This window comes from Sinocyclocheilus anshuiensis, unplaced genomic scaffold, assembly GCF_001515605.1.
Source record: "Sinocyclocheilus anshuiensis isolate Anshui unplaced genomic scaffold, SAMN03320099.WGS_v1.1 scaffold804, whole genome shotgun sequence".
In the NCBI taxonomy this organism is placed as follows: domain Eukaryota; kingdom Metazoa; phylum Chordata; class Actinopteri; order Cypriniformes; family Cyprinidae; genus Sinocyclocheilus; species Sinocyclocheilus anshuiensis.
In genome coordinates this window covers 330,659-341,805 of record NW_015557098.1, presented here as the reverse complement: position 1 = coordinate 341,805, position 11,147 = coordinate 330,659, and the positions used below count along the sequence as shown (strand labels likewise).

At 35.0% G+C, this 11,147-nt stretch overlaps 1 protein-coding gene across 2 annotated transcripts in view; it reads right to left on the bottom strand.

The window, feature by feature from the left end:
- Window positions 1-4,008: 4,008 nt before the first annotated feature.
- Window positions 4,009-11,147, bottom strand: part of LOC107677473 (transmembrane protein C9orf91-like) — a 9,968-nt gene continuing 2,829 nt past the window's right edge. Inside the window, exons 7-11 of one of the 2 annotated variants that reach the window (XM_016472392.1) lie at window positions 8,868-9,026; window positions 8,660-8,770; window positions 5,896-5,985; window positions 5,237-5,449; window positions 4,009-4,890 (exon numbers count right to left, since the gene is read on the bottom strand). In XM_016472392.1, the coding sequence (XP_016327878.1) occupies window positions 4,726-4,890; window positions 5,237-5,449; window positions 5,896-5,985; window positions 8,660-8,770; window positions 8,868-9,026 (738 nt within the window). In that variant the 3' untranslated portion in view covers window positions 4,009-4,725. Of the gene's footprint in view, window positions 4,891-5,236; window positions 5,450-5,895; window positions 5,989-8,659; window positions 8,771-8,867; window positions 9,027-11,147 lie in introns of both variants that reach the window. The other variant, XM_016472391.1, reaches the window with a different exon arrangement.

The following is an 11,147-nucleotide window of genomic DNA, read 5'->3' as shown; positions in this document are numbered from 1 at the left end:
ACTCTGTGGTGAATCTCACAAAAACCTGTCAAGAACATATTTCATCTCAAGGCAGCAGAAAGAAATTTTATTATTTTTTGCATAACTTTGATTGCAATTAAACATTTTTCCCTAAATTATCATTATACCATGATCACAAAAGAACTAGATTTTTATCGTAATCCAAATCTACTGAGAATTTCTCAGAAGAGTAAAACATCCAGATGTTTTTCAGATATTAAAATGATAATTATTTAAAATAATGGCAAAAGGACTTCATTTTCTTTATTCAGAAAAGAACACGTTTTTCTTTCCTTTGATTTTGGACGTGAATTGTGACTCAGACTTGTTTTCGTGAGATTTGCCCTCTTAATGAGACCAAGCATTGATTTGCTGTGTATGAATCCAGTGATTTGAATTAAAGAGGAATACCTGGTTGTGCAAGAATCGATTGTGTTGCGTTTTCTCTGCCTCTCGCTCATGTTTGGCCTTTCTCTTTATCTCAGAGGTGCTATTTATAGTTGCCCTGTTTTTTCCTCTCTGTCTCTGAATCTTTTTCCCTTGTGTCACTGGAGCTAGTGTATCTCCACATCACATAACTGATAATCTGATAGGGGGGCGCCAGTGCCTCTCATTTACATATTGTATCTATTACGTGGTGTACAGTAATGGCCATGGTGCTACAGCTCTTCTCAATCTGTGAGGGCATCTGTCACTCTGCAGAGAAGATAGCTATCAGAAAGCATCAGCATGACCATGCCTGGCTGCACAGGACAAAAAAATAGAATAGAATAGGAATGATAGAATAGTATAATAGAAGAGTGAGAGCTAAATGAAAGTATACTCTTAATTTACCTCATTTAAGCAGTATTTTTATTCTGATATGCCAGTTGTCCTAGATTAAGACTGACACCTAGTGTTGTGGATGTATGCAGTTACCCATGCCAAATGCACTTTTTGCAATCAGCCATGATTCATTTATTCAGGATTAATTTATTCCATGAATGAAACTGTCCAATAGCAGATGGGTTACAGAGAAAAAGTGAGTAATATTTCGCTGGTCATGTGATCTTACAATGGCATAAGGCGACCTGCTCCATGTAAAATAAAACAGTATTTATTTGGCTACTAGTAGGAATTTAGTCTTCATCACATGTTACTTTATATGTTTTTTTTCCTTTAATTAAAAATAACTTCATTTATTTAGGAGTAAAACATTTTTGAGAAAATAATTACTACGGTCGTTTTTATTTTGAGTTTGTTCCATTATTCTCAAATGCTCTTTAGATACTCTGATGGATATATCAGATTATACTCTGATAGATGATAAGTATAGTCATTGTATTACATTACTGTGGTACAGTGTTTTTCTATTTCATAATGGTTCTGAAAAGCGTTGTTCATTTTGTTTTTGTTAACTGAAAAGATGAAAAATTGACCTTTTTGATGAAAACTTAAATGAAATTTTGCAAGTACTAAAATGACTAAAACGAATATACATTAATTGGCAATGAACATTGGTTTATTCATAAATATATTATGTTATTAAATATGAATATTATGAATATTTGTCATTCATTGTCCTTATGCTAATGAAATGAAACTTATTGGAAATAGTTAGGCTACTATAATTGTAACTTTTTTGGGAAGAAGTTGAAATTTCCTCAAGATATGAATCCCTCTTTTGTGGAAAGACCAGGAGAGGGTCTGATCAGTCTATAGCTGCAGAGTATAGACAAAAAATATGATAAAATGCCAGCAGTGTGTGAGTGAAAAATACAAAACAGAGTTAATTCTGCAAAAAATGCATACCATATATAGACCCATATATGCTCCATCATATTCATACAATTCAAACAAGTATTTTTATAATTAAATTTCGCGGGCACAAAGTCAACAAACAAAAGCTCCTTCAGAACATGTCAGAATTTCCAAATGTATCTGATATAAACATATGCAAGTGATAACTGCACACTCATTTGAAACTGACCTATGACATGACCTTATGATATGCAATTAAACTAAATGTTTAAAGGTGTTTTTTTTTTACAGAGGGTTTTTTGAAATAATGATCAAATAAATTAAACATTAAACCTAAATTGAAATATTTTTTAAAAAGCACATAAAAAGAAATAAAATAAAGTGTGTGTGTGTGTGGAAAAAAAAAAAAAAAAAAATTACAAAAGTTTATTTATTTTTTTTTTATTAAAAATGCAAATAAATATTATAATAGTATAATGTAATTTTTTAAATGTTATTTCTCATGTCTATCTTTTGATTTTGGGGTGAAATATGACCTGGACATGTTCTTGAAAGATTTTGTGAGTTTCATCTGAAATGTAAAGAGGTGAGAGAGAAGAGAGATGAATGGAGTTAGAAGAAGGAAGCAGGCCAGACTGTGTCAGTAGGATCACAGATGGTCATTTAGCCTCCCATCGTTTCAGTAATCATTTAACACCGCAGGCCTGCCGTCCTCTACCACACAGTTTTGCCTCTTCTGCTCTGACCCTCGCGCCATGTGTTTGTGTCGCCCATACTGCACCCATGTACTCACCCACCAATCACCTCCACAGCTCCATCAAGGCTGATTAACAACCTGTGTTGGTCGGCTACATCTGGTGTACACATTCCTCACGGTGCAGAGCTGTTTCGAGCTGCTCTGCACTCTGTTGGTTAGGATTGCATACCCGTGTGCTATTTGTGCCATGCTTTGAGCAGTGCAGTGTAGATTCACTGACTCGCTGCTTGATTCATGTTGACACCCTTACTGTCATTTCCTATCTCTGCCAAAGTGGCTCTCTCCGCTCTCCCAGCAATTGGGCTGTTTTTGCCCAGCGGTTGGGTTAAATGTTTAACCCAACCTTCTGGGTAGTAACCCAACTGCTGGGTCAAAACAACCCAATTGCTGGGTTTGTCCCTATTTTACCCAGCACTGGGTTGTATTTAACCCAGCATTTTTTAGAGTGTAATAGGAACTTATTGTAAGGTGTTACCATTTTACGGATAGGAAATTGATTGGATAGTGTAAAGTGCCTCTATATAAGACGTAGTTGGAGGGGCGGGGCTAAAAACAAAAGGGACTGATGATGTCAGTCAAGTAGGTAGTGTAGTTTACCTGTTTAGAGTGTAGTTACCATTAGTGAATGCATTAACTAACATTAAGAGAATAATTCACTCAGTTTCAGGAAAATGTAATCGCCTTCAGGAAAAGATTTGGAGAAATGTAGCATTGCATCACTTGCTCACCAATGGATACTCTGCAGTGAATGGGTGCCGTCAGAATGAGAGTCCAAACAGCTGATAAAAACATCACAATAATCCACAAGTGATCCACACCACTCCAGTCCAGTCCATTAATTTTGTAAGAAACAAATGCATCAAGACGTTTTTAACTTCAAACAGTTGCTTCCAGCTAAAATACAAGTCCTCTATCCATAAAATTGTTTTCTCCAGTGAAAAATTTCAGACACAGACAGTTCTAAACAAATATGTGGGTGGATTGTGATGTGAGGACAACAGGAGATTAACTTTTTTCACTGGAAGAAGTGTTCTAATAGATTATGTACCAGTATTTTGGCTAGATGTGACGGTTTAATGATGGAATGATGGATTTATTTCTTACAAATGTGCAGCTTTTCATTTCACAAGGCATTAATTGGTGGACTGGATTACTTGTGGATTATTGTGATGTTTTTATCAGTTGTTTGGACTCTCATTCTGACGGCACCCATTCACTGCAGAGCATCCATTGGTGAGCAAATGATGTAATGCTACATTTCTCCAAATCTGTTCAGATGAAGAAACAAACTCATCTACATCCTAGATGAACATTTTCAGCATACTTTCATTTTTGGGTGATCTATTCCTTTAAGTTATAATAACAGACAGTTTTGATTTGATGTATTACTAAATATTGAAATTACTTAATGAGATTAATACATGATTTAGAAGTATTTTTCATTGTTAGTTCATGTTAAATAGCATAGTTAACTAATGTTAACAAACGAGACCTTCAAGAGTTTGTGCGGCCATATAATCTTGGCATACGTGGTAAGCAGTTTTTGGATTGCTGTGCATATGGAGGGGCTCAGGGAGGATGTTCTACTGGAGCTCCGATTTGCCTACTGATGATTACACAGGTAAAATACAAATAAGGAGGAGAAGGGGAGGAGGAGGGATGGGAACCAATGCTGGGAAGAAGTAGAGGCCGCTTTTATGTCCTGCTAATAATTAGAAGATTAGATGGGCGTACTCCTCCCGAACGTATGTTTAATAACTTAATAACTACAAACTGTTGTAAAGAACTACCGCTAAACTCAAGTCCAAATTTTTTGCGTGGTTGCATATCCTGTATCATCTGGAAATTTGCAAAAATCCATGTTGAGGCGCTTACTTGATTCCCTGATTAAGACGTGTTAATCAGAATCTCAAAGATCATGTCATGAATAAAAAAATACAACTATGTCGAGCAAGATTTTGGACGAGTGCGACTCATCTATTGTCAGTTTGTCTGGTTAATACAAGAACTTAACATGGAAGAGGAAAGAATCAGCTGGCACTTCATTGTTTCACACATTGTGAGCATATGGTGCAAATAGAAAACCACAATAACTCAACAATATATATATATATATTTCAGTATACAGACAAAATCATAACAGATTCAAGAGCAGCAAGAACAGTCTGTGACTATATCATAATTGACAGCAAAACTTTTGAATGTGAGATTTGATAGTCATGTTCTGTCTACCGCAGAACCTTTAGCTCCACGTACTCACACAGACACAGAGAGGAAGCGGAATGATTTTTCTCTGCAGCTGAAGGCCGCTGGGGAGGAGCAGGAAGCTTGTTTGATACCAGTAGTCTGACATAAAGTGCACTGTAGGTCATCAGGAGCTGCTGAGCAATCGCCTGAAGAAAACAGTCACACATTTTTCACTTGAACTGTTACAAGATTCAACCTAAGACTCTGCCAACCCTGCAGATGACCTGCCTGATTTATCCCATTCATTTTTTCTATAATGTCAATTGTTGGATTGGTGATCGAAAATATTATTATGCATCCTTAATTATCAAGGATTTTTGAATATATTAGAAAAAATATGGTAAACTACTATAATCTTCTATTGATACCATGTGGTGTATTTGATCCATTTTAATTTTCTGCCTAATTTTAATCAGCTTTCATGTAAAATTGTCATTCAAACCACCACTGACTGATTTGTATATTATTTATATTAATAATTTTTTTGCTCACCTGATTTGAGAGAGTGGTGTCAGGCATCAAGCTGAAGTTTTTGGTGAGTTTAGAGTCTTCCCGTTGACTAGTTGATGCGCTTCGCTCTCGTCCCCCCACCAGCAGCGGCTGCTCTTCTTCTGGAAGCTCCTCGTCCTGTACTCCAGCCTCGGGATCCAGGGTCGTGACCTCGGTCACTAGAACTAGGTGGGACATTCTTTTCTTGAGTTTGTTCTGCAGAGTAAAACGGGAACTTTGTGACAGTATTTCATTCTCTCGCAGTGTTATTTTAGTATCACTGAGATACTATTATAGTTCTATTCATATTTTTTAATTAATTTTAGTTACAGTTTTGATCATTTTGTTGTGTGTTGTGCATCATTTTTATTAGTTATTGTTTTAAATATGTCTACATATTTTTTATTCATTTTATTTCTGTTTTGGTTATTTTAGTACATCAAGTAAAACTAAATGAAAGTGAGAAATTATGCCTGGCTGAAATCAAACAAGTATACTTTTTATAATATTTTACTTTATTTCAGTTTTTTTTTGTTTTTTTGTTTAATCTGCGCTCTACAGTTGTTTGATGTACCACTATTTTTGTAGTACAAAACATTTCTGTATTGATTATTTTCTGTGGAGCCCTGAAGCATCAACATAAGAACAAATCAATGAACAACCTGTACTTGATCCCTGACAAAACTCATGTCGTCCAGCGCTTCAGTCAGAGATGTCAGACATGGGGACAAGTCCCAGTACACACAGAAGAGCTGCAGACAGAAAGAAAGATCAAGAAGAAGAGCAGTTAAACAAGTGTTCATGGCTCTAAACATGATCAGTTCCATCAGATAGACTACAGAAGAAAAACATCAAGATAAGAGTGTGACTCAGGAAGGCATTCAGTTATCTGATTATACACAATCTCTTTTACTCTCATACCACTAAACCAGTAACCGTTTCTCTCGACTTTCTGCCAAAGAAATTCTTGCTTACAAATTCAGAAATCTTATTTACGATGTGATATGCATGCAAATCACTTTGGTTAAAATAGACAAATTCATTTGAAGTTCATTATTTCAGATTTCTTTTTCTCTATTTCACTCCCAAACAAAAACAGGAAGATTTTTAGCAATAATGCAAGAAAAATAAGGTGTGTAGCTGATGCTTCATATGTGTATTTTAAAGGGATAGTTCACACAGAAATGAAAATTCTGTCTTCATTTACACACCTTAATGTCGTTCCAAACCTGTTTGACTTTATGTATTCCCTGGAACACAAAAGTTGATATTTTGAAGAATGTTGATAACCAACATGAACAATTTTGGTGAACGATGACTTTGTATGGACAAAAATAACACCGAGACGTTATGCAAATGAAAGAGCGTCAAACAGGTTTGGAACGGCATGAGGGCAGAGGTGTAAAGAGAACCTGAAAACTCAACTTGAGGAAAAGTACAGGTACCTTACAGTGAAAATTACTCCACTACAAGTTACAAGTCACCAATTTCAAAACAACTTGAGTAAAACTTGAGTATCTGATTTTAACAGTACTGAAGTGTTTTACTTATACTAAATATAGGCTCAAAGATGCACTTGTCAAAGAGTGAAAAACAAGAAAGGGTTGATTTGTGAGAAGAGCAATCACATTTATTTTCAAAAACCAAAATAAAACTGAACACCTCAAAAATTGCAAAAAAAACAACAAAACAACAACAACAACAAAAAAATCCTTCAAAAAGGTCTCTTCAGTATAACGGATAAATAAAATAATGTAAAGTAATTTTTTGTTTGTTTAACCAATTTCAAAACAACTTGAGTAAAACTTGAGTATCTGATTTTAACAGTACTGAAGTGTTTTACTTATACTAAATATAGGCTCAAAGATGCACTTGTCAAAGAGTGAAAAACAAGAAAGGGTTGATTTGTGAGAAGAGCAATCACATTTATTTTCAAAAACCAAAATAAAACTGAACACCTCAAAAATTGCAAAAAAAACAAAACAACAACAACAACAAAAAAATCCTTCAAAAAGGTCTCTTCAGTATAACGGATAAATAAAATAATGTAAAGTCATTTTTTGTTTGTTTGTTTTTTTTTGCTTAATTTGTTTATTGAATTAAATAACAGGATAAGAATACAGGAGAATAATGAAAATGGTTACGGCCTCATTGCCGTTTTGAACTTGCATTCACATAAAGCAGCCTTGTTGACAAGTTTGGGTGAGTAAGGGCAAAGCGCACAAGATATAGTACTTTCAGTGCCCTGTAGTTGGTGATATCACTTCCTTTGTAGCACAAACAAACCGCTGCAGAAAAAGCTAGGTCCATGCAAAATGTAATGTGTGATTGCAACACTCATTACAAATGTACTGGAGTAAAGAGTACAGATGCTTATTCAAAAATGTAGTGAAGTAGAGAGTAAAAGTTGCTAATATCTTATAATATCTATTCGGTAAAACTACGGAGTATCCAAAAAGATACTCAAGTACAGTAATTAATTACATTTACTCAAATACGTTACACCTCTGCATGATGGTGTGTAAGAAATGATGACAGTGTTTATATTTGGGTGAAATATCCCTTTAAAGGGGTCATATGATGTTGCTAAAAATAACATTATTTTGTGTATTTGGTGTAATGAAATGTGTTTATGCGGTTTAAGGTTCAAAAAACACATTATTTTCCACATACTGTACATTATTGTTTCTCCTCTATGCCCCGCCTTTCTGAAACGCGTTGAAGTGTTCTGGAACAGTGTTGTAAATACAACTTAACCACTGATTTCTAGTTGTGTCCATTTTTGGAAGACCAAACAAAGTAGTTTCGATTTTACAACGAAACACAGCGGCAGCCTTGAGTGAGCGGAGGCGGGTGGGCGTGAGTGAGGAATGGCCGGCGGATTCGACGAAGGAGCGTCCGGCGACATTTGGGCAGCGTTATGCAAATCTTCCCACATAGTGAGGTAGACATGTGGGGGCGTGTTAGAACGAGCCGTTTTAGGTAGGCGTGGTTGACTCTTAACTTTTATAAAGAATATCTCTTTGGATTTGAGACTTTAGTCTTTGCAACTTTACAGATCTTCTTTATGCACCAAGAACTTGTAACACTCCAAAGAGAAAGGAAAAATTGAAATCGCATCATATGACCCCTTTAAATTTCTCATGCAGCCACAGAGGATGATGGGAAATGTTGTTTTGTGAGTAAGACACCACATGTATTGGTTAATCAGTAATATTTTCTGACAAGTTTTATCGCATAAAATTGTGCACAAAGTACATCGCACAATCAATGCTGATGATCAATACCTGCCATAAAACTTTTAATTGACTCCTTACCCAATTCAAAAAGGCCTAAAGAATGATGATCGTGCTGACAAGACTTTCAGGCAGCATGAGTCGAGATACGGTATACAGTAAACACGCATTATAGTGCAGAAGTCATTACCTGCAGATTTCCTCTGCATTTCTGGACCCAGTCAGCCACTCCCAACAGCAGCTTGTGCCTGACCATGTGCTCATTAACCCCCACCAACCGCACGTCTGTGTTCATGTTGATCTGAAACAGATGCACCTGTTAATCTTAGCTACATTCAAATCTGGATTAAAAGGGAATACGGGTTCATTTTTACTAGAAAGAGACAGTGACAGCCCACCTCTTTGTTGCTGTAGTGGAAGATGAGGTTGATGGCAGCAGTGAGGATCACGGACACCAGACTGACACACAGGCAGAGCACCCAGAAGTCCGTTGAGCTGCCATGGAGGTGCATGTGAATGGTCGAGTACACAGTGCACCACAGCACCAGATACAACAGCTGCAACAGACACGTAACACGCAAAACAGTCCTGTGTTTCCTGCAGACATCTGATCCTCCAAATTCCTGCCTGCTTATTTCTGCTATCTACTGAACTGGAAGTGCTTTGTGCAAAATAGTGAAAGGTGGTCATATGGTATAATGGTCATAATGTCAAGCCGGTGAAGAACTTGATTTCTGAATCCAATTGCACTATTTTTTTTTTTTTTGTACTGTTGAATAGTAACTATCAATACTTAACCGCAAATTAAGAATTCATTCAAATGACTTCTTATTTTGTTCCCTCTTTTTATTTAAATTGTGACCATATTTGCTTCATTACTTTTTTTTAAGATTTATTTTTGGCATTTTATTAGGATAGGACAGTATTGTAGACAGGAAGCAAAGTGGGAAAGAGAGAGGGGGCCGGGATCAGGAAAGGTCCGCAAGCTGGGACTCAAATTTAAAAAAAAAAAATCTTATATTCGTTACCATACAGCTTCTGAACATTTTACATTTTTAGTAATTACCATTATTGGTGATTCTCATCAGTTTCTTATTATTACAATGCAGTATTTTTTACGGTATTACAGTAAAGATATTATTATAAAGGCCTGTTTACACCAAGGACAATAGCTAAAAACAGTAAGGATAAATATAAGGTTTTAATAATCAAGAATATGGAAATTCATACCACAACTATAATGATAACAACATAGTCGACTTATCTTTTTAGTTATCGTTCTTAGTGTGAACGGCCATTAATACATTTTTTATTTAAATCAGCCTAAGTTAAAGGCACAACAGCAATACTACAATGATTTAAATAAATACAACTTAATAAACATTTAAATAATTGACTTTTTTTAATTTACCATTTAATATATATTTGGTTTAATTAGTGAAAGTGAGATTTAAAAAAAAATTTTTTTTACAATACAATAATGAAAATCGTAATGGTTCTAATAAAAAAAAAAAAAAAGTAATTTTCACTTTCAATGCTCAAGTACTGTTGTTCATTTCTATTTATTTATTTATTACTTACTATTTTTCTCTGTCAGTTAGGTTGACTTTTCTTACTGTGTGATTATATGTAAACCATGTTAAAATATAATGTGAAAAATAATACTCTCCTAAATGGTTACAATATGGTCAGAACATAGAAAGACAGATATATATAAAACTGTAGAGTTTGATGTATGAAAGTGCTTCTGAAGTGGAGATTTCTGGCTCAGTGCATGAGAATTTTATTTTGAGAAAACGCCTTATGTATGTATTGTAATTGAAATCTACAGAAGCAAATAAATAAAGTCTAATTAAATAAAAACTTAAATGTGTATTTTGGATGTTTTCTTTCCACTAGCCTTAAATAAGATATGCTATGGAAGCAAAATAGCCCCAAAATATATGAAAAAACAAAACAAAAAAAAAAACTACATGTTAGGCAGGAAAAAAGGTTTCATGGCCACACATTAAGAATATGTTTCCACAACTTATTAAATAGTTTCCTCGTTTTAGTTAAATCATGGCCAAGTTTGATTCATTTGTTACTTTGTTTAAGGTACATGATGGCCGCATTGGTTTCTCATTTTAATTGAGTTATCATTTATCCATTAGTAATCATTTCATCCATACTGTGACGTACATCCCGAGTATAACAGGATATCGAAAAAAGTAAAAAATTAGGGCGGGGGCGGGACTTATTCTGTGCATTAGTTGTTAATTGGATGTTGAGATGTTGGCGTGTCACTCAAAAGTGTAGGCAGATGAACGTGAGGCGGGTTTAAATGAACTAAATAATTGGAGAAATCCTGCATACGTCTGTTATTTCACTAGAAGATCCAGTTTTGACATTTTAATTAAAAATGATGAGGTAATGAATCACAATAAGATCTATAACATGGATTTTAGTAAAAAGATTTTCATTTCATGCCGACTTTAATTTACGGCCACAATATATTGCCTCAACAAGCACAACAAACTAATGATGTCTAGGAAGGTCAAGACATAGTGTAATATGTATAATGTAAGAAAAGCACAATTCATAATATAAATCCATAATTCTAAATAGCAGTCAAATGAGATCTCACACTCAGAAAGGAAACTCAAAAGAAGGGTTCAAACTTCAAATAGCCAAAAAAA